This window comes from Pseudorca crassidens, chromosome 4 (assembly GCF_039906515.1).
Source record: "Pseudorca crassidens isolate mPseCra1 chromosome 4, mPseCra1.hap1, whole genome shotgun sequence".
Lineage (NCBI taxonomy): Eukaryota > Metazoa > Chordata > Mammalia > Artiodactyla > Delphinidae > Pseudorca > Pseudorca crassidens.
Window position 1 is genome coordinate 105,417,257 of NC_090299.1, and position 24,053 is coordinate 105,441,309.

Consider the following 24,053-nt stretch of genomic DNA (forward strand, 5'->3'; position numbering starts at 1 on the left):
CTTTAAAACAGCTTTTAAACTGAACTCAGCAGTGTATTATATCACACAATAATTCTGTAACTACTTTTTATTCACTCAACTAAGAAATTTGTCAAGAAGTTCCCATTTGAACAGATTTAACCGAAAATTCAGGGGTAAGAAGTGAAACATGACAAGGGAATTTCCAAGTGTATTTCTTGATAACCAGTGTACAGTACAAAAGTAAAAGGTTATGAAGTGCCTTTTGTTATTAAATAATGGTCTTTGTCTTATTCCTGACTTGGTTGTAAAATAACTATATTTTTCTCTAGTTATTCAGAAAGGAAGGATCACAATATTCCAGAAGCATTTCCTAGTAAAGGGATTTCAGTTGCATGAGGAGACTCAACATCTCTCCCAGGCATTGCTTTCTACTTGTCTTTCCAGTAGTGACGGTGGCAATGCTGCTTCCCAGGAGCTATGCCATAATTCTCACCTCTCTAGAGAAAGGCGTGTGTTAGCCTTATTCTTGGAAACCTGGGAGGACCTACCCCTATAAGCACCAAGTTTTCTAAGTCACCAAGTAGAGATCAAGAGTCCAAGGGATTGCGTGTTGACAAAGCTTAAGCTCTAAGTAACCATCGACACAGCAGGAAAAGCGAGGGCATCTTACTCACAGTCAGGGTGTTCATATGGCAACCAGTGGTGTTTGGTATTCTGGTATTCAAAGTGGGAGTTACGCTGCTGGCACTGCTGGGCTCTGAAGTCCTCAAAGTGTTTTTGGCATTCTTCTGTATTACAAAGCTGGTACTCAAAATTAACACCAGGACAATCCTGACCACCATTGATGGGCCTAAAGAAAAGACAACATTTAAAAAGGCCTTTTGGCTCTGGTCCAGCAGTTGAAGCTTGCAGACACAATGCTGGAGGACAGAAAGCCAAGGCTTCTGAGCTGCCAGCACAAAGTGAATGAACTCATACTTCCTACTTTCAATCCCTTTCCAAAAGCACTATCCTCTCCCTGCTGAGGTTTGGTGGCGGGAATTCCCAAACTCAACTTACATCAGTATATTTTAAAGCAGTGTATTTTTCAATACACTGCTTTAAAATATTAAAGCAGTGTATTTTAAATGCACAGCAAAAGTATATAAAGAAACAAAAAACAGGTATATGGTCTCAGGAAAATTATATTTTATATCATGTATAAAACATGTAGAAGCAACCCAAAGAAACACTGATCACAGCTCTATGCCTCTGTTTCCTAATATGTAAAATGAAAATAATAATCCAATCTTCCTTAGAGAAACACTGTGAGGATTAAATGAGTTAGCATGTTGAAAACACTTAGAACAGAGAGTGGCTCATGGTGAACCCTCGCTGTTCTAACTACTATAAGGATAACTTTTCCCCCAACAGTTCGTTGGCCTTCTTTCACCATCTTCCCGTCACCAGCTCTGAAGCATTCTTCTCCTAACTCGGAAGTGAGGGAGCCTCTGGTTGGTGTTGCTCCTGCCGGCAGGCCTGACCTTCCTCCAGCGGGTCTCACAGCCTTGGTGCTCAGGTCCTAAGAGCACAGCCATCTGCTTTCCCCGCTCAGCTCCTTAATCCTCCTAAACAGCAATTTCTTTAACAATCTCTAATCTTAACCATGGACTACTCTTCACAAGATTGATAAATGGGGATTTACCCAAAATAGAAACTTAAACCGTTAGTTTTCATGTTCTGTGTTTTACATGTACTTCAAGAAACAGAGCATTAGCGACATGATACTTAAGCATTTTCTGGCCTATCCCAATAACCAGAATGACAGGAGTTATACTCACATTGGATTATTGCACTGGCGTGTTCTAAAGCGAACACCAGTTCCACAGGTCCGGGAACAGGAGCCAAATTTGGTCCATGATCCCCAGTTGCCATCTTGTTTTTGCTGATTAGCATTCTTCCACATGCAATGACCCTTATAGCACCACTTAGGGAAACGACACAAAGCAATCATGAAAATCGTGCGTATGCTAAAGCTGAAGTTGTTATACAAGAATCACCAAGCGAAGAACTTCATTTCTTTTTTATTTTCTTTTTCAGGCAAAAATACACTTAAAATTATCTCAAAGCAGTGCCCTGTACACTGGGTAATTTACACTTGCATTTTTAAGTATAAAATTAAAATTAAAAAAATAACATTCACTCAGACAAGGTTTTAAATGACACATTTACCAGTGAGTATCAAACATCATAATCAATAAGGATGATCTGAGCACCCAACTTGCCCAGTAGGTGCTATTCTACCCTTCATCCCTCATTATCTATATTACTGGAGTTTTTTAAGGGCAATCTGCTCCCCTTTAAAATAATGACAGGAAACCATATGTCTTAATTTAGAAAATAATTAACATAGCATATCTAAAACATATATAACTTTCAAAACACTTGTACATAATTGTTAAAATTTTCCTTCACAATGATTCTGAGAGATATATGATCTTTACCTTTCTGATGAGGAAAACTGGGACCCGGAAAGGACCATGAGTAGTGTAAGACTCTCTGACCGGAAAAACTAAGTGGGGAGTACTAAAACATGGATACTGTAGAGGCCTAGAGCTTACAGTACCCAGCACACAGCAGAGGCTCAAAAGGTGTTAGTTATTTTCCCTTCCAACATTTTGACTCACTTTTTTATCGTACATACAATGAAAGTGTTTCTTAAAACTCAATTCTGGGAAATTGAAACATAACACAAATATATTTAGGGAAGTTGGATGTTCAGAGTTGGTTTACAGAATACCTTTTTCATAAAGCAAAAATGAATCAACTCATTGTTGCTTTTGTTTTTTCAGTCAGAAGTCTGTAATACTGAATTTTCCCAAAGCAACACACTGTACAAGTTTAGCATAGTGCCTAAGAGTTTAAACGTGAATAATGGGAGATTTTATTATTATTATCATGTTTGTAATTCTCATAGCAAGTACAGTTTATACACATTCGAAATAGAGCTTTAAAGGGCTTCAGAAGATCTAAAAGCTATATAAATCTTCTTTGCCAGGTTTTGGTCCTATCTACAATATCTTATTTCCAAACTAGTCAAAGCTCTTCAACTTGAGCTCTTAACATCCCTTTGTTTTGGGTTTCGTGATCTTTCCCCTCCTGAGTAGCGTAGCTTGGCACTGGGCCAGTTTCTGAGCATTTGATCCTCACTACGTAACTTGAGATTGAAACTTCTGGGCATCTTTCCCCAAAGAGCAAGGCCAAATCTTCTGTACAAGTTCACATGACTTTATTTTTGGACAACTTTCACAAGGAATGGGATGCCAGCAAGTAAATCAAATCCCATTAGGGCCCAGATACTCGGCTGAGCTGCCGCTTCCTATTCTATCAGCAGGGCGCTGTATAGTGGCCTCGAAGATGTCAGGTCCTAATCCTTAAAAGCTGTAAATGTTACCTTATTTGGAAAAGAGTTTTTGCAGATGTAATTAAGTAAGAATTTTTAGATGGGGAGATTATCCCGGATTATCCAGGTGGACCCTAAATGCCATCACATGTATCCTTATAAGAGAGGGACAGAGGGAAATTTATACACAGAAGAGAAGGGGGCAATGTGGCCACAAAAGCAGAGACTGGAACGGTGCAGCCACAAGTCAAGGAATTCAGTCAATCGCCAGAAGCTGGAAGAGCTAAGGACAGATTCTCCACTAGCGCTTCTGGAGATAGTATCATTCTGCCCACACATTGATTTCAGCTCAGTGAAAACTGATTTTGTTCTTCCAGCCTCCAGAACTGAGAGAGTAGTTTTCTGTTAATTTAAGCCACTAAGTCTGGGGTAATTTGTCATAGCAGCTATAGGAAACTTGTACACAGTGTTCATGCATTCCCACAATGAAACTTTATGTACTATGGTTTTCTTAAAAATGATGATACATGTTATTTAAAGATGATTATTATGCAACATATCTTAAATCTTTATTGTATAAATAGATTATACTCACTTTTCCAGCAGCACATTCGGTCCCATCAAGTGGGGGTCCTTTTTTAGTCTTACAAAAGTAGGGATTATCAGGATGGCTACACCAAAGCTGTTTACATGGGTCAAAGGTTCGGAACTAGAAGAGAAAAAAACCAAACTGTCAGCGACATAGAGATGGAATGACTTGTACCAACAACACCTTCTACACAGTTTCTTCATGTCATGTTTTTTGCATATTTTAATTTCAAGTTAATAGTCAAACTTGTGGCATGTTAAGAAAACAAACACTGTCTAAGAATTCCAAGTAAAGAATACTTTCATTCCACTTTTCTAAAATAACACTGATAAACAATGATTTGTCTGGGATTCTTCTGTTGACTTTTCTATTCTTTATGCCAGTTCTGTCTTATGGTTTTCAAATAGACAATATTGGGATTTTTAAAAGAATGAGTAATTATTATGAACATTTTAAATATGAAAACATTATAGTGGTTTTGCAGCTCTCAAGCCATCAGAATGGCTTCTTTTTAACCCTGAATGGATGAACCAGTCAGAAATAAATAATAAAAATGCCCATCATAATCAGCCAACTAAAAGCAGAAAATATTTGTCAAACTTTCTGTGTAGGATAATGTATTCCAGGTATAACAAAATATACAATACATTCATATAGTTTATAAAGTACTTTCCATATATTTGATCTTCATAACAATCTGTGGCTGAGAAATACGGGTTATAAGGTAAGACTATAGTTATGGATACAATAAGACAGTAACAGAGATAGACCAGAATCTTAGTCTTCTCACTCTTAAGGATGTCTTTCATTTTCCTAAAACACTACATTATAATATCCAAATGTTAAGCACACATATTTGTGTTACTGTTTCCTCATCCGCTCTCTAACAGTAAATATCTTATCATTCTTTAGATAAATTTAAAAATATATATGTATATATATCAAACAGCAGTTTACCCACATCTTCATTGCCTACACCACTAATTATCCAGATACAGACTCATGGTCATAGCTTTTTTTTTTTTAATTAGTACTCATTTTGGATCTGGGTTTTTTGTTCTAATTCCTATTACCTAATGCAGAAACTGTAATTTTCTACACTAGTGAGCCAAAGCTTTAGAATTCTCAGGTCAGAACATTATCGCAGGTCATTAGGAGCTGACCGTGTATACCTTACAAACAAACCAAATATCTGTATATATCTGCATATGGAGGAATTCAAACAGCAGATCAACTTCTTTTGATGAAATACTTTTTTTTCTTGCTTTAACAAATAAAGCTTTCTCCAACATATAAAAAGCCCTATTTACCAGACGTGTGACTTAAGCAAGTTGCTTAATCTCTGTAAGTCTTGGCTTGTTCATCTGTAAAATAAAAGTATACCAACTCCCTTCTAGCCTGTCACAAGGATTAAATAAGATAGCATATTTAAAGCACTTAGCTTTAGCATGTACTGACATAGCAAACACAAAATTGTTGGTTCATATTCTTGCACCAGTGAGTCTGTAAATGTCACCAAACAGGAGCTAAGCAAGTAGGTTTCAATATGCAAAATCAAAATTGACTGTAACATACCGCAGTGCACATTTTATAACCAACACCAAAGTCAAAACGACATTGCTCATCCATAGAATAATTGATTCCAGGAAGTTCTGGGAGTTTGGGCCAGTCATGTTCAAAAGGGTCATCAAGGAGACAGTCATAGGAACTGTAGGAAGGAAAATACTGCATGTAGTTAAATGTTCATTTTTTTATCACATTCCAATGAAAAAGTATTCTTAGGTTACATACTCGGGAATTTCATCAGATCATAAAGCAAGGTTACAAAAGCATACCTTTTAAGGTTTTTAGTTTCAGCCCCATTTAGAAAAAGACCATTCATCTTTATTCATCCCAGGAAAATAAGCCAACCATACTTAGAAACACAGTAGAACCATGACAACCTTGTTCGTGTCCCTAGCTGAACCCGCCCATGGTGTGGCAGGGCAGATCCTGACCCCTATGTTACAGAGTATAGGTGGTACCCTATGCAGGCATCGCATGACCATCCCCTCCTCAAATCAACTTTGACCATTAGTCAAAGATTCCATAAAGAATTTACTAAAAGGAAACCACAGTAAAAAAATTCACTTAAATTCTAGGCTCATGGCTTAAAATATTGCAATTACATTGTGGAACTGTGCCAAAAGCTGAGTCAGAAGAAAATGTTTGTCATGAACAAAAGTTTTCGTTCCCTGGGAGTTTGGTTCTGATCAAGGTCCTAAGAGTCAGTTTCACGTCTGTATTTCTAATATAACATTCTCATGACACGCAGAAGGAGACATACTGAATGTATCTTTTCAGTTCTTGGCCGCTGCAGCGGGACCAGTGGTAACGATGAAACGCTGCTTGCACCAAAGGAGCCATGACACTTCCCATGGCAGTCTCATCACCGCACCTGTTGCCTTGTCCATCATGCTCCATTCCCAGCCTAGAACACAAAGCGAGACCTTACTGGTAAGAATCATCATAGGGGCCATGGCTTTGGCATAATTTCTGTTTTGAAAATAAGTACAGGAAAATAGGTGTTTTTTAAGTTAATGTGGCTTTTGTGGAGAAGTCACAGACACTGTGAAACTGAGAGCAATCTGACACAAATGCCTTTTTTATTCTATAGCTATGAAAAGCCCAGGAGTGTCTCTGCAAGCCAGAGTCACTCATTTAGTTTCAGTGCATGACCTCTTCACTGTTTTCAGCCCCTCAAACTTGGCAAGGGATGAGAGTTGCATGCTGGCATGCACTCTGCCCAAAGTATGAACAATACTGAGAGAAGCAGACAGAAAAGACCTTGTTTTTTTCTTTTTTTTTTTTTCGCTTTATAGCTGTCAGCAGTGACTTACACATGGCCAGTTTCATGGGCTACTACAAAAGCAGATGAAAAACCATCCTCATGATTCAGGGTACAACTTCTCACTGGATGACACATGCCTGTGACTGGAGCATATCCTGTAGAGAATAACAATTACTTTCATTTTCATTTTATGAGAAAACCCATTAAGAATTACTACTGGACCTTTGCCTAGGGGGAAAAAAAAGCTTTTCAGGAAACAGAGGCAGTATTATTTCTCTGCTAGCATTGCACCACATTCTCTTGGGAAAGCCACAGGTAATGGGCTCTAAAAAGATTCACTGGGTCTGCATTTTCTCTTCTCTTAAGGGAAGGAACTGCCTGGGGTTACCATTCTGTTCTGCCCACCAACCAAGCTCTGTCTTTCTGCTGTAGTGAATGGTCCTTCATATCACGGTACTGATGAAGGGAGCCAGAAATTCCACCAACGTTGAAAAGAAAACGGTCAGTCTAATTTTTTCCGAAGTCTACATCAGAATGTATTAGATAAATGTAAGCTGACTTTGGAAGAAAGCTCTCTGGCAGCAGACATTTCCCATGGCATCTCCCTTCCCATTCCCAACAGTTAGTGGAAATCACACCACATTTTACAGCATCCCCTCTGTACCCCAGATGCACACTCATTATTGTAAAGGAGAGTGTAATTTATCATAGTATTTAGGTGGCATTTAGCATTGCAAATTCCACAGAAGTCACTGGAAGCAACAGAAAGAAAGTGTATGCTTGGCTGATGCATGGCGGAAAGTGATGGTGGAGATCCGAACATTTGAACAGACTCCCTGATTTAGGATTACTTTTGAAAAGTCATGCCCTTAAGTTTTTCTTCTACATATTAATGGAAATACCTTGCATTCCAGCAGGTCCGAAGTCTTGCCTGGTTAAGAAAATTGCATGATCATGGTGTTCAGAATGATTGGGATCAGATTTTTGTTGTTGGCAAGCCCAGCGACACACGTTCTCCAAGCTCCTGGATGGGTTTCCCCTTTCTATGAGGCTGATGGACTAGGAGGAAACAATATGTTAAAGACATACACAGCATTTTCCCAAAGGCTTCCTTTAATAACTTTCTCTGAAATTAACATTTGAGATTACAGTAATTAAATAATGTACAATAATATTATCGGGGGCTTACTTGGAAACAAATACTTATTTGGAAATAAATATAAACAAATACTTATTTGGAAATAAATATTTCCAAATACTCTCATTTGGAAATTCTACATGCCCATGAGGGATACCTTTATGATCGATATTACCTGTGTGAAAGGTGGCTGACACCATTAATGGAAATACGTGACGCTGAGATCGTTTTGCTTTTGTGAAGCAACTCAATATTAATCAACTGGGTAAAAATTCTAGTAAGAATTCCTGATTTAGCTTAGATTTTTAGTTTCATAAATATTAAGAACAAAAATAGAGGATACATGGAAAGATTTGGGCGTGAAACTTTTTTTCCCAGAGATGGTAAAGTGAAAGATCTTCAGTTTCAATTTTTTTTTTGGGTGGGGGGATCCAAAATTAATCAACATATGGGTAGAATATAAGTTCTTCAATGAGCTGGCAAAGCGGTGGAATCTTCGATTTGAGAAACAGTCAAATTATATAAACCTCACACTGAAAAAAAACCCTACCCTTTTTTTTAACCTCACAGCAATGAAGAGGGGTGTACTCATATCCTGCAATTCCAAGAGATGGATTGACGTTCCTTGGAATGCTTCTACTATCACATTATTGTCAGGAGTTAAAAGTTCAGAGGGAAAGGCCCCATCCTTCAAGAACCCAGGAGCCATACTTCCCCGAGAAGTTCTGATGGAATGAGAAATTGAACTTGGAACCCAAAATTAGTCCCTACTTGGCTGACCGGCTGAGAGCTTTGTTACATTTCAGCAAATGTTTTTATCAGTGTTTACATTCTTAAGAAAAATGTTTGGTTTATTATAGTTGAACACATACTTCTCCTAACAAATGATTTAATAACCAACTGAAGGCTGTTAACATCTCCATCTGGATCTGACTTGCATTGTGTTGGAGACACAAAGTAGGTCAGGTTTGTGGGATAAACTAAAGATCAATGACACCCTCTCACCAGAAATGATAAGTTTTCATACATAATAAAATGCAAACACATGGATTTTTTTTCCTGTTTGCTAAATGCATAATTTCATTAGTATTCCATAATCAGGAGGATTAATTATGGGAGGGGGAACATGTAATTTTAAACATCAAGAAAGCTGCCAAGTTAGTCACTTCCCCTATGTTTTCTCCTCAAAGGGAGAGACCACTTCCTCCATTCCATTATTTCCAAGGACAGGGACATATCTAGTGTCATTTTAAAGCCAGCTAAAGTTACATTACATAAAAACGCCTATTGTATGTATTTTGACCCAACATTTTGCTTTCAAAAAGATTAATGTCCTTTTAAATTAAAAAAATATTCACCGTGTGCTTTACTTTTCTTAATCGAAAAGACTCATATTTCACATATTGTTTTCAAGAAATCATGAGAGGGTAAGGATCTTTGTTATTTTGCTTCACAGATATATTTGAAGCACCTAGAAAGCATCTGACACATAGTAGGCACTCAGTATAGATGTTTTGGAATAATAAATGAACCATAAATTTGATGACGATGATAGATTAAGGAAATTCTTTTTTTTTTATAATGGTATCCATTCATTTTCATTCATACAGTTATGCCAAAATCAGGATAATTATCTCCAACTCCATAAAATAGAGGTAAACACAGCAAATAGCACCAGCACAAAAATCATTCATTATCTACTCAAATTTAGAGATCTCCATTCATTGGGGCAGTTTTCTCCTCTCAGTTCAGAGCAACAGGGGTCTACGTGAGACATGTCTACGTTGAATGTTAGTTATGGCTTCAGCAATCTAATCTGTTTGCTAATCCAGTCCTTGATGTTCACAGTTGACATATAGTAAGACATTTTACCTTTGCATAGCCCAGCATTATCATGCGCACCAGAACCACATTTATATGCACTCCCAGGGACTCATCGTGGTAAATTTCATTCACCTAGAAGCAAAGTAGATAATTACCTGAAGAAAGGCAACACAAAGGATTTCATGAGATGCACATTTAGGGTATGTAATGGTTGTGTAATCCCAAATATAGAAGTCAAGTCCCTTTTTTTTTTTTTAGTTTAGTTGAAACTGATGTCTGAAATGAAATCATTTACTTTTAACTATGGAATAATTCTTGGCTATGTGAATTATTTATTTTGTAAACCCCACAGTACCATGAACATAGAGAATATGCTTTAAAAGGGCTTCATTAAACTACTGTAGTGTTAAAAGCCCATGTGTGCTATGATCCACACATAACATTCATCACAAGACGGTGACTCTGGTGAAGCATCTGCCAGCTGTGAGTGGCTGCAACCATGTGGAGGAAAAGAGCAAGCATGTCCTCCAGGTGCCCCTGTTGCCATCAGGGGTGCTACGTCTGGTTGGGGAAGCCTGTGTGCAGGAGCTGTGGTGGTCCATCTGTGGGCCAGTAACTGGGTGGCCCTCCCAATGCCTCCACCCCAGGAGTGGGGCAGCTGAGGCAACGATTATTTCGAAGTCCTACAGTGAAGAAATCCTTCCATATCTGCATTACTAAGATGACTGTACAAGTACATATAATACCAGTCCTGGGTATAGCTCAGAAAGGCAAAGTTGAGTCACTGCTTTTTATTTAATTTTTAATGTTGAATTAAAATTTCTACAGGTAATTTGGTATACTTTAAAATCACAGATATTAGAACTTAAGCAACCTCAGAGGCCATAGTCCAACACAGATTTATATAGATGAGGAAGATGAAGACCGTAGAGATTAGCTAACATGCAAAAACACTCAGTAAATTATTGGCAGTTTAAAGTAGACATATCTTCTGGTTATACTAGTGCAAAATTGGTGTGAATAAAGATTGCTTAGTAAGATGGCAAATGCTAGCAGAAATGGGAAAGGTGGAGTTAGCTGGCTACATTTCAAAGTTCTTAGCTGTTCTCAGGAACAGGGAACCAACATTTGTGACAATAACTAAAAGAGAGATGGAAAACCAACCTCAATTCAACTTAAGATCCAGGAGGTTTGGACAGAAGGCACAGCAAATTTAAAGCCTACAGAGGAAAGACAGACCTTAAAAAGAAATACAACTCAAGGACAACAGAATGCTCTAAGAAAAGAAATTCATGAATTTCTTGCCACACTGACCAAGAAACAGGCCAAGAAATCTCAAATGAAATGTTTCAGGAATCTAATGGGACTACACAGAACACCTTAAAATATCAAGGTCTTAAATGTAGATTAAACATATACATACTGAATTTTTAGATGGAACTAAAAAGGGAAGCACAGCTAAGATGGAGGTAAAAGATCTAGGGAAGCTAGTATGTACTAAAGATGACAAAGTGTAGTTTAACAAGAAAAGACTTAGGCTCCTTTTAAAGTGGAAAAATACATTTATTTATACATTTATACATTTACAAACTCACACACACCCATATAATGGTGAGACCCAATTTAATATCTATTCAAGATAAGCTAAGAGGTGAAAAAAAATCTGCAATTCTCTCTTGCATTGCACAGGTGTGCAGGCTGGTAGCTCATGCCCAAGCTGTCCCACTATAGGCCACTGTACACCTGAAGTATTGAGTTCATTTTGCCTGTTCTGTCTTACAAACGAGATGTATACAAACAGGAATGTATCCAGACTCCTCTCTAAGCAAAGAGCAAGGAGCCTAGAAAATGTGTCACATAAAAAATGGTGGGAGGATACAGTGGCTAAAGCCTGACACAAGCCACTAGTAGTCTCAGCTGATGTCTTGGTTCAAGACCTTCATTGCCTGTGTGGTCTTCATCTTTCTGAACCTCAATCAAATGCACATAATAAGAATACTACCTCATGGAGTTGGGGTAAGAATTAAAAGATTTAATTCATGCACACAATGGCTCAAAAATTTTATGAGAAGGACAGAAGGACATTAGAGCACATTAGAGTGTGGGAAGTAGAAAATAAAACTTAATAGCCACCATGTGGAAAAGGGGTTCAATTTATTCTGCATATCTACAGCAAATAAAACTAAAAACCATAGGTTCACACTATTAAAGGGGAAGATTTCAGGTCATTATAAGGAAAATTGAATGCTGGCCAAAAAGCTATGATTTCTTATGATCCTTTTGGCCATGGACAGATTCTCTTATCTTACTCCATGCCTCATACTGCCTAATTGAAGATTTAATCCCCCTCTTCTTTTGGATTAATTATCTGATAAGAAATTTCTAGCATCATAGTCCCAATACAAGTAAAAGTCCAAAGCTGGGTCTGTCACTAATACAATCATCCAGAGAGACTCATGGACATTCCAAGAGACTTCTCGTAAGGCAGCTGTTCTGAATTAGCAACATGGCTTCACACACAAATTTTTAACATGTACGTAATGTAACTGAAACGTAAGTGCATTTAATATTAAAAAAATGTTCAAATCAATGTTAGTAAGGGCACAAAATAGGGGAACAATAAAATTTTAAACTAAAGAAAAATAGATAAAAAGAAGTGAATTAATTTCTTGAGGAGAGGTGACAGAGGGAAGGAAGGCCCTTACAGCCATGGCAATATGGCAGTGACAGCAACACTTTTAAATGTTGTGGGAGACAACTATATCAGAAAACTATTAGAATCATAAAATGAGAGCTGGCAATCATAATAAGTAGTTTGTGATATCTGAGCTAGTATAATGTACATATAATCACCCCAAATTGGTACATTCATTTTTATTTGGTAAATTTTAAAATCAGTACAGTGCCAAGAAAGTATCATGCACAAAATTCATGCTCTCAATGGCAATATTACGTTATAAAATGATGAAATAAAAAGACACTTTTTAAAAAGTCAAATTTACCATTCACCAAAAGAAAAGTACTATTTAACAAAAATCCCTACTATGCCAGGCTACTTAGATAACAGAGCACTCCAGGAGAAACCAAAATCAGTTATGGAATGTTCTGAGCTGGCACCTATTTGCGAAACTGTCTCAGAGTACAACTAAATTACTGGGGGTGGAAATAATCAACCAGAAGGCAATAATATTTGTATGTAGGAGAAAGTATTCTTCCACTGTGGTAAATCAACAAATAGGTGTCTGTATTGTGCAAGGCACGGGATATCATTTATTATTTTGCTTTTCAAGGTTTAAAAAAGTTGCTTCCTGTACATTATTCACTTTTAAAATGTACATAATAAATTGGCTGCTTGTCATCTTGCTGGACCTTATCGATAACAGGATGCAGTGTTTTTATGCTCTGAGACACGCAGGATATGATGAGAGTTGGAGAAATAATCAGCACCTCAGGATTAAATATATTCAAAGACCTGGATTCTGGTCCCAACTATTCCACCGATAAACTGAGTGACCTTGGGTTGGTCACTTAACCTCTCTGAGCCTCTGTTTTCTCACTGGCAAATTATAATCGTACTTGCTCTGCCTGCTTCACACTGCTGCTATTCAAATCAAACAAAATGCCACACAACTGCCCTCAGAAAAATACAAAACACATTAGAACACTTCTACCTATCTATATAAAAAGTTTTAAAGGTTTGTCAATGTATTTTCCAATCTATCTGAAAAAACAAACAAAAAATTAGGCAAACAAAAAAACACAGCTGCCCCAATCTTGGTTTTCATTGAAAAGGATTCAAAAACTCTTATACTGTAAATTTACTTACTCTCAATAGAATTAAAGATACAGTTTAAATTATCAAAAAAATTTATGGGAAAAACTGTTCAACAATTTTTTTCAAAAATACTCTCCAAATGCTGTACAAAAGTTCTTTCCAGCAGATGGCAGTATGCACACTTTAGAGAAGGGTGAAGGAGCAGCTGCTTTACACACCTGAATGTACTTACCTACCAGTTGGTATGTCTGCCTTTTTGGATATTTACACATAAATAAAATAACTTCTTTAAAATTAAACAGGAATTTAAAAATATTCTACCCAAGGGAAACACTGAGTCACTGGACTCTTAAAAACAAAGAAAAATATTGAAGACATCTTTATTTAGATTGTTTTTCAGTGTCATCTGATCAAGACATTACATAAGAGGCATAAAGAAGCTTATGATCTGGCTCTAAATTAATCATGAATTTTAACAATCAATAAATGATATACAGAAAGAACTAAAAGCATATCATACTGAATTAATCTTTTGAATCTGTCAAGATGAATGAAAATAATATTTGTTAAGAAAGCATTTTTACAACACTTAGTAACAAGGAAAGCAACTTTTTCCTAAGTTACAGCAGAATCAAGAACAAAGAAAACAGCATTACACAGATCTTTCCAGGTTCCAGACACTGTTCTGAATACTTTACCTATATTAATTCAAGTAATCCTTGCGACAACATTAAAGATATTATTATCTCCATTTTACATCTAATGAAATTGGGGCTCAGAGAAGTTAAGTACCTTACCTAAGGTCACACAGTTAACACACAGAGCAAAGGATTAACACCTAGGCAGTCTGGCTCCACAGTCAGTAGTTTTTACCAACTTGCTACACTTCCACACACCTGCAGACCACAGCACTGTCACTATGCAAAACAGATCTAATTTTAGAATAATCAAGAGTGATTCATTACCCCTGAGTTTAAGAAACTGATGTGGAAGCATACTGATAAAGATAACTTAAAAACTTCACTTCCTTTTCATAATTCTCCTTCGTGTAAATTTTAAGAAAATGAGGAATTAGACTCTACTTACTCCAAATAAGGATTTCTTGATGGTCAATAATAATCTAAAAACACACTGGGAAAAAATAAAGAGGAGCTAGAGCAGATCACTGGAAAAACCGAATAAGAAAAGATAGGGCTGAAATTTATAACCAGTGTTTTGGGTTGTAAGCAAAGCGTTAATCATAAACATTCTAAGAATTCATATATTAGACACTATATAATGCAAATCAAAGTTTATCTATGCAAAACTGAATATCCTTTCACCATGTCGGCCAATCTGTGGAGCATGGGTAAATTTTCTATGAGGTGTTCAGGGTTGAGCCCAGAGTATTTATTAAATTACCTGAAAAAAGGAGTAAACAGAACATTAATTTAATTTTCAGATGACCTTAAATTGCAAGGGGTTGCCAAAGTGAGGCGGGGAGAAAAGGTAATGATTTTAGGAATACTTGATTTGATTGATCAAGTATTCCTTTCCTTGAAAGGAAAATTCCTTCCAGGTTTGTTCCCTGACAGGACAATTTTTCCTAGGACATTTCCCTGGCAGGACAATCTGATCTGCTTTGTCTGACTAGCTGATAAACAGCTTTGTCTGGCTTCAACAAAGCAACATTAATTTTTCTTTCAGATGGGTGGGTGAGGTCTTGAGAGGCAGTATAGATCAGTGGTTAAGGGCATGGGCTTCACAGCCAAACTGCTTGGGTCTGCTCTTAGCTATGTGACCTTGGGCATATTATTTGTCTCTGTGCCTCAGTTTTCTCATCTGCAAAATGGGATAATTATACTACTGTCCTTATAGGATTGCTGAGAGGAATAAATGAGCTCATATATGTACAGTGGTTAATGGTGCCTGGGCCTTTCAAATATAAAAATGAAAATTGTTAGCCATCATTAGTAATATTATTCACACAGAAGCAAATAAATGGTATGCATGTATAATTTTTTTGAAGAGATTTTGGTTAACTAAAGGCAAAGAAGTAATGACAAGATAGCCTGGGTGATTTTGGCTGGACATAAAAGAATCCTGTAATGGACTTGGAAACTATATAACTCTATCCACAACCACCCCTTGTAGAACTAAAATTTCCAAACACATACCTGCTTGGATCTGCAGTCCTATCCTCTATGTTCTTTTTACTCAGAGGAGATAGCTGTCTCCTAACCTGTCAACTCCTCTTCCCTCACCTCCAATTTCAGACTAATAATAAAAACTTTAAAAAATTGAAATATACTTGATTTACAATGTTTTGTTAGTTTCAGGTGTACAGCAAAGTGACTCAGTTATACTCTTTCTTCAGATTCTTTTCCATTATGGGTTATTACACGATATTGAATATAGTTCTCTGTGCTATATAGTAGCTCCTTGTTGGTTATCTATTTTATATATAATAGTGTGTTAATTTCAAACTCCTAATTTATCCTTCCTCTAATAACTACTTTTTATGAATAGCCTTATCTAATATTTACTGAACTGAATTGTGCCTAATGCTCCTAGAGGTGGGGAACTGAATAGTAAATGAGTTTGAATCTCTGTTCTTATCATGAATATATTCTAATAGGTAAAATAAACTCTAAGCATGGAAAAAATAAATAAACACACAAAGACATGCAGATAAGGTCATTTCTGATGGGAATGGGTGCTATGAAAAAAATAAGTTTGAGTGATGAGATAGAGGATGAGAGGGAGAGGAAGAAGCTACCTGAGACTGGGGGTTGGGGGTGGGTCACAGCCAGGAGACACATGTGGACAAGAAGGAAATGGGCATGTGTGTCTCTGGGGAACAAGCGATCCAGGCAAAGGGAAGAGCTGGTACAAAAGCTCAACCTGTATTATCATGAAAGCTCAGACCCTACAAAGGAGACATCTTCATCATTTTAAAAAGGGACTGAGACCCAGAGAAGTTATACAGTTTTTCCCCCAAATGATTAGCACAGCCAAAATTCCAATAAGTCTGTGTGATGCCAGTGCCTATTCCTGTTCACAACCACCTTGCCTGTCTTTTTCATTCTGTCAGAGAGGATGTGCTAACTCTCTTTTTTTTTAGGCTCTTTCTCACTTCCTTAAAGACATGTGCTCCAAAAAATCGACTCCATTTCCCATATTCAATCACTCCCCTTCTTGGGGTTCCTTTTCCTCTTTTACTAACATTCTCAATTTTCCTTCATCATGAAAAAATAAGTCACCTACAATATTTTGTAGCATTTAGTACTGTTTACAACTATGTTCATCAACGATACTATTCAATTTCTTTAGCAATATTAGCTCCTTTTTTGCTGCCTACCCCACACACGTCAGTGTCTCAATGTTTTGTTTTCAATCCTCTTCTCGCATACTTTCGCAGCAATATTTCATCCACTGCTGTTTCTTCAACCAGTATCTATAGCCTGATGAATTCCACATATCTCATACTGATTCACCTCCCTCATGCTTCACAGCCATCTGTTCAACTCTAGTAACAGATCTATCTATTTGGAAGTATACCTATATATCACAAAGTATACTCACCCTCTCCAGAAAACCTGTTCTTCTCTCAATATTCTATCACACTTAAAGATGAAACCATCTTGATTCCTTCTTCTTCTTCAAGTAGTCAATCTGTCACCAAGTCCTGTGGGCATCCCTCACGCTTGTCTCTTCCTTCCACCTCCACATCCGGCAGCTCAGTATGTGCCCTACTCAGTTGGACTGCTACGACAACCTCTTAAAACTTTTGCAAATGTTTTCATTTGGGTAATTTGGGCCCATTTAGGTAGTTCTCCAGATTATCAGGGTCAGATGGTTGTTTTCCCGAAGGGTGAGTCTCTCCTTTTATGTTAATTTTGCCTTTTACTTCCCTTAAACATCAAAGGAGCTTTGGGAGGAGCAAGAGGCAATTCAGCTATAAGATCTTACAAACTCTTCCAGCCTTTGGAACAGTGGAAACATACCAAAAGCTCAGGTAGAACTGACTTCTTTCTTCAAGAATGAGAAAGACGATTCTCTTAGTAAGCTAAAAAGTTTTTCTGTGTTTTAGGACCCTCGGAAAAATAAAGGTTGGAATAAACCAGGAGAAAAAAGTTTTTATTGATTTTTCAGTTAAAATCAAAGGGACTGGAGAGCCTCAAGATGGCGGAAGAGTAAGACGAAGAGATCACCTTCGTCCCCGCAAATACATAAGAAATACATCTACATGTGGAACAACTCCTACAGAACACCTACTGAACACTGGCAGAAGACAGACCTCCCAAAAGGCAAGAAACTCCCCACGTACCTGGGTAGGGCAAAAGAAAAAAACAAAGCAGAGACAAAAGGACAGGGACAGGACCTGCACCAGCGGGAGGGAGCTGTGAAAGAGGAAAGGTTTCCAAACACTAGGAAGCCCCTTCGCGGGCGGAGACTGCAGGTGGCGGAGGGGGGAAGCTTCAGAGCCGCGAAAGAGAGCGCAGCAACAGGGGTGCAGAGGGCAAAGCAGAGAGATTCCCACACAGAGGATCCGTGCCAACTGTCACTCACCAGCCCGAGAGGCTTATCTGCTCACCTGCCGGGGCGGGCGGGGCTGGGAGCTGAGGCTCGAGCTTCGGTCGGAGCACTGGGAGAGGACTGGGGTTGGCAGCGTGGACACAGCCTGCAGGGGGTTAGTGCGCCACGGCTAGCCGGGAGGGAGTCCGGGAAAAGTCTGGAGCTGCTGAAGAGGCAAGAGACTTTTTCTTGCGTCATTGTATCCTGGTGCGCGAGGAGAGGGGATTAAGAGCGCCACTTAAAGGAGCTCCAGAGAAGGGCGCAAGCCGCAGCTATCAGCTTGGACCCCACAGACGGGCATGGGACGCTAAGGCTGCTGCTGCCGCCACCAGGAAGCCTGTGTGCGAGCACAGGTCACTATCCACACCTTCTCTCCCGGGAGCCTGTGCAGTCCGCCACTGCCAGGGTCCCGTGATCCAGGGACAACTTCACCGGGAGAACGCACGGCGCGCCTCAGGCTGGTACAATGTCACGCCGGCCTCTGCCTCCGCAGGCTCGCCCCGCATCCGAACCCCTCCCCCACCCCCGGCCTGAGTGAGCCAGAGCCCCCGAATCAACGGCTCCTTTAACCCCATCCTGTCTGAGCGAAGTACAGACACCCTCAGGCGACCTACACGCAGAGGCGGGTCCAAATCCAAAACTGAACCCCAGGAGCTGTGCGAACAAAGAAGAGAAAGGGAAATCTCTCCCAACAGCCTCAGGAGCAGCGGATTAAATCTCCACAATCAACATGATGTACCCTGCATCTGTGGAATACCTGAATAGACAACGAATCATCCCAAATAGAGGAGGTGGACTTTGGGAGCAATGATATATATATATATTTTTTCCTCGTTCTCTTTTTGTGAGTGTGTATGTGTATGATTCTGTGTGTGATTTTGCCTGTATAGCTTACCTTTTACCATTTGTCCTAGGGTTCTGTCTGTCCATTTTTTTTTTACTAAAAAAATTTTTTTCTTAGTAATTATTTTATATTTTAATAACTTCCTTCCTTCCTTCCTTCCTTCCTTCTTCCTTCCTTCCTTTCTTCCTTTCTTTCTTTCCTCCCTTTTGTTCTGAGCCATGTGGAGGATAGGTTCTTGCTGCTACAGCGAGGCATCAGGGCTGTACCACTGAGGTGGGAGAGCCAAGTTCAGGACACTGGTCCACAAGAGACCACCCAGCTCCACATAATATAAAACGGCGAAAATCTCCCAGAGATCTCCATCTCAACACCAAGACCCGGCTCCACTCAAACCAGCAAGCTACAGTGCTGGACATCCTATGCCAAACAACTAGCAAGACAGGAACACAACCCCACCCATTACCAGAGGTTGCCTAAAATCATAATAAGGCCACAGACACCCCAAAACACACCACCAGACATGGACCTGCCCACCAGAAAGACAAGATCCAGCCTCATCCACCAGAACACAGGTACTAGTCCCCTCCACCAAGAAGCCTACACAACCTACTGAACCAATAGCCACTGGGGCCAGACACCAAAAACAAGAGGAACTACGAACCTGCAGCCTGCAAAAAGGAGACCCCAAACACAGAAGTTAAGCAAAATGAGAAGATAGAGAAACACACAGCAGATGAAGGAGCAAGGTAAAAACCCACCAGACGTAACAAATGAAGAGGAAATAGGCAGTCTACCTGAAAAAGAATTCAGAATAATGATAGTAAAGATAATCCAAAGTCTTGGAAATAGAATGGAGAAAATACAAGAAACGTTTAACAAGGACCTAGAAGAAATAAAGAGTAAACAAACAGTGATGAACAACATAATAAATGAAGTTAAAAATTCTCTAGAAGGGATCAATAGCAGAATAACTGAGGCAGAATAACAGATAAATGATCTGGAAGATAAAATAGTGGAAATAACTACTGCAGAGCAAAATAAAGAAAAAAGGATGAAAAGAATTGACGACAGTCTTAGAGACCTCTGGGACAACATTAAACACACCAACATTCGAATTATAGGGGTCCCAGAAGAAAAAGAGGAAAAGAAAGGGACTGAGAAAATATCTGAAGAGATTATAGTTGAAAACTTCCCAAATATGGGAAAAGAAATAGTTAATCAAGTCCAGGAAGCACAGAGTCTCCCATACAGGATAAATCCAAGGAGAAACACGCCAAGACACACATTAATCAAACTATCAAAAATTATATACAAAGAACAAATATTAAAAGCAGCAAGGGAAAAACAAGTAACACATAAGGGAATCCCCATAAGGTTAACAGCTGATCTTTTAGCAGAAACTCTGCAAGCCAGAAGGGAGTGGCAGGACATATTTAAAGTGATGAAAGGGAAAAACGTGCAACCAAGATTACCCTACCCAGCAAGGATCTCATTCAGATTTGACGGAGAAATTAAAAGCTTTACAAATAGCAAAAGCTACGAGAATTCAGCACCACCAAACCAGCTTTACAAAAAATGCTAAAGGAACTTCTCTAGGCAGGAAACACAAGAGAAGGAAAAGACCTACAATAGGGCTTCCCTGGTGGCGCAGTGGTTGAGAGTCCGCCTGCCAATGCAGGGGACATGGGTTTGTGCCCCGGTCCGGGAAGATCCCACATGCCGCAGAGCGGCTGGGCCCATGAGCCATGGCCGCTGAGCCTGCGCGTCCGGAGCCTGTGCTCTGAGGCAGGAGAGGCCACAGCAGTGAGAGGCCCACATACCTCAAAAAAAAAAAAAAAAAAAAAAGACCTACAATAATAAACCCAAAACAATTAAGAAAATGGTAATAGGAACATACATATTGACAATTACCTTAAATGTAAATGGATTAAATGCTCCGAACAAAAGACATAGGTTGGCTGAATGGATACAAAAACAACACCAGTATATATGCTGTCTACAAGAGACCCACTTCAGACCTAGGGACACATACAGACTGAAAGCGAGGGGATGGAGAAAGATATTCGATGCAAATGGAAATCAAAAGAAAGCTGCAGTAGCAATTCTCATATCAGACAACATAGACTTTAAAACAGAGAGTATCACAAGAGACAAAGAAGGATACTACATAATGATCAAGGGATCGATCCAAGAAGAAGATATAACAACTGTAAATATTTATGCACCCAACATAGGAGCACCTCAATACATAAGGCAAATACTAACAGGCATAAAAGGGGAAATTGACAGTAACACAGTAATAATAAAGGCCACATATGACAAACCCACAGCCAATATAATCCTCAATGCTGAAAAACTGAAACCATTTCCACTAAGATCAGGAACAAGACAAGTTTGCCCACTCTCACCACTATTATTCAACATAGTTTTGGAATTGTTAGCCACAGCAATCAGAGAAAAAAAAAAGAAATAAAAGGAATCCAAATTGGAAAAGAAGAAGTGAACCTATCACTGTTTGCAGATGACATGATACTATACATAGAGAATCCTAAAGATGCTACCAGAAACCTACTAGAGCTAATCAGTGAATTTGGTAAAGTAGCAGGATACAAAATTAATGCACAGAAATCTCTAGCATTCCTATACACTAATGATGAAAAATATGAATGTGAAATTAAGAAAACACTCCCATTTACCATTGCAACAAAAAGAATAAAATATCTAGGAATACACCTACCTAAGGAGACAAAAGACCTGTATGCAGAAAATTATAAGACACTGGTGAAAGAAATTAAAGATGATACAAATAGATGGAGAGATATACCATGTTCTTGGATTGGAAAAATCAACATTGTGAAAATGACTCTACTACCCAAAGCAATTTACAGATTCAATGCAATCTCTATCAAACTACCACTGGCATTTTTCACAGAGCTAGAACAAAAAATTTCACAATTTGTATGGAAACACAAAAGACCCCGAATAACCAAAGCAATCTTGAGAAAGAAAAACGGAGCTGGAGGAATCACGCTCCCTGACTTCACACTATACTAGAAAGCTACAGTAATCAAAACAGTATGACACCGGCACAGAAACAGAAATATAGATCAATGGAACAGAACAGGAAGCCCAGAGATAAACCCACACACATATGGTCACCTTATTTTTGATAAAGGAGGCAAGAATATACAGTGGAGAAAAGACAGCCTCTTTAATAAGTGGTGCTGGGAAAACTGGACAGCTACATGTAAAAGAATGAAATTAGGACACTCCCTAACACCATACACAAAAATAAACTCAAAATGGATTAAAGTCCTAAATGTAAGGCCAGACACTATAAAACTCTTAGAGGAAAACTTAGGCAGAACACTCTATGACATAAATCACAGCAAGATCCTTTTTGACCCACCTCCTAGAGAAATGGAAAAAAAAAAAAAAACATGGGACCTAATGAAACTTAAAAGCTTTTGCACAGCAAAGGAAACCATAAACAAGACAAAAAGACAACCCTCAGAATGGGAGAAAATATTTGCAAATGAAGCAACTGACAAAGGATTAATCTCCAAAATTTACAAGCAGTACATGCAGCTCAACATTAAAAAAACAAACAACCCAATCCAAAAGTGAGCAGAAGACCTAAATAGACATTTCTCCAAAGAGATATATAGATTGCCAACAGACACATGAAAGAATGCTCAAAATCATTAATCATTAGAGAAATGCAAATCAAAACTACAATATGAGATATCATCTCACACTGGTCAGAATGGCCATCATCAAAAAATCTTCAAGCAATAAATGCTGGAGAGGGTGTGGAGAAAAGGGAACCCTCTTGCACTGTTGGTGGGAATGTAAATTGATACAGCCACTGTGGAGAACAGTATGGAGGTTCCTTAAAAAACTAAAAATAGAACTACCATACGACCCAGCAATCCCACTACTGGGCATATACCCTGAGAAAACCATAATTCAAAAAGAGTCATGTACCAAAATGTTCATTGCAGCTCTACTTACAATATCCAGGACATGGAAGCAACCTAAGTGTCCATCAACAGATGAATGGATAAAGAAGATGTGGCATATATATACAACGGAATATTACTCGGCCATAAAAACGAATGAAACTGACTTATTTGTAATGAGGTGGATGGACCTAGAGACTGTCATACAGAGTGAAGTAAGTCAGAAAGAGAAAAACAAATATCATATGCTAACACGTATATATGGAATCTAAAAAAAAATACTTCTGAAGAACCTGGGGCAAGATGGGAATAAAGATGCAGACTTACTAGAGAATGTACTTGAGGATATGCGGAGGGGGAAGGGTAAGCTGTGACAAAGCGAGAGAGAGGCATGGACATATATACACTATCAAACGTAAAATAGATAGCTAGTGGGAAGCAGCCGCATAGCACAGGGAGATCAGCTAGGTGGTTTGTGACCACCTAGAGGGGTGGGATAGGGAGGGTGGGAGGGAGGGAGACGCAAGCGGGAAGAGATATGGGGACATATGTATATGTATAACTGATTCACTTTGTTATAAAGCAGAAAGTAACACACCATTGTAAAGCAATTATACTCCAATAAAGATGGTAAAAGATTTTTTGGATAAAATAAATAAATCTAAAAGAAAAAAAATCAAAGGGCCCTCTGAAGCAGCAACACTGTGTGGATATCATATTAATTTAACCTGTGTTGAAGGGACTGTGTTCCAGAATGACAGGTCCAGCATATTCCAGGGAAGGCGTACATGTTTATCTAAGGGGCAGCTGAACTGATGTGTGATTACTCCAAAGTGTCTCTGTGACCTGGTGTGTTCAGTCCACATTGGAGACATTAAGGCAATTTGTTGAGGCAGGGAGGGGTGGTATAAACCATATGGAGTTTGCAGCCAGATGAACTATGGTTTGTCCCCTAATTCTGGCACTTAGATACTATGTGTCTATATTTATAGCACAGTGTCTAACAGAGTCTCTTCCTCCAAATCATTCAAATTCATCCAGAATTCTCTTTTTCAAACACAGACTAATCTTCTTTAAAACCCTTTTCATAAACTCTCGTCATTAGCAAGGTGAAATTCAAACTCCTTGGGATGGCACCTACATTTTTCTAAAGGTAGCCCCAGAAGCTCTACCCAGCCTCATCTGCCATCT

General features: G+C 38.6%; 1 protein-coding gene across 2 annotated transcripts in view; it reads right to left on the minus strand.

The window, feature by feature from the left end:
* The window catches only part of ADAMTS3 (ADAM metallopeptidase with thrombospondin type 1 motif 3), a 296,493-nt gene that overhangs the window by 29,468 nt on the left and 242,972 nt on the right, over positions 1-24,053 (minus strand). For both annotated transcript variants that reach the window (XR_010943064.1, XM_067736248.1), the window contains exons 6-13: positions 9,773-9,856; positions 7,665-7,821; positions 6,812-6,917; positions 6,259-6,402; positions 5,508-5,640; positions 3,939-4,052; positions 1,782-1,927; positions 636-811 (exon numbers count right to left, since the gene is read on the minus strand). Coding sequence is in view for 1 of the 2 variants with exons in the window: in XM_067736248.1 (XP_067592349.1) it covers positions 636-811; positions 1,782-1,927; positions 3,939-4,052; positions 5,508-5,640; positions 6,259-6,402; positions 6,812-6,917; positions 7,665-7,821; positions 9,773-9,856 (1,060 nt within the window). In the remaining variant the exon portion in view is untranslated. The remainder of the gene's footprint in view (positions 1-635; positions 812-1,781; positions 1,928-3,938; positions 4,053-5,507; positions 5,641-6,258; positions 6,403-6,811; positions 6,918-7,664; positions 7,822-9,772; positions 9,857-24,053) is intronic.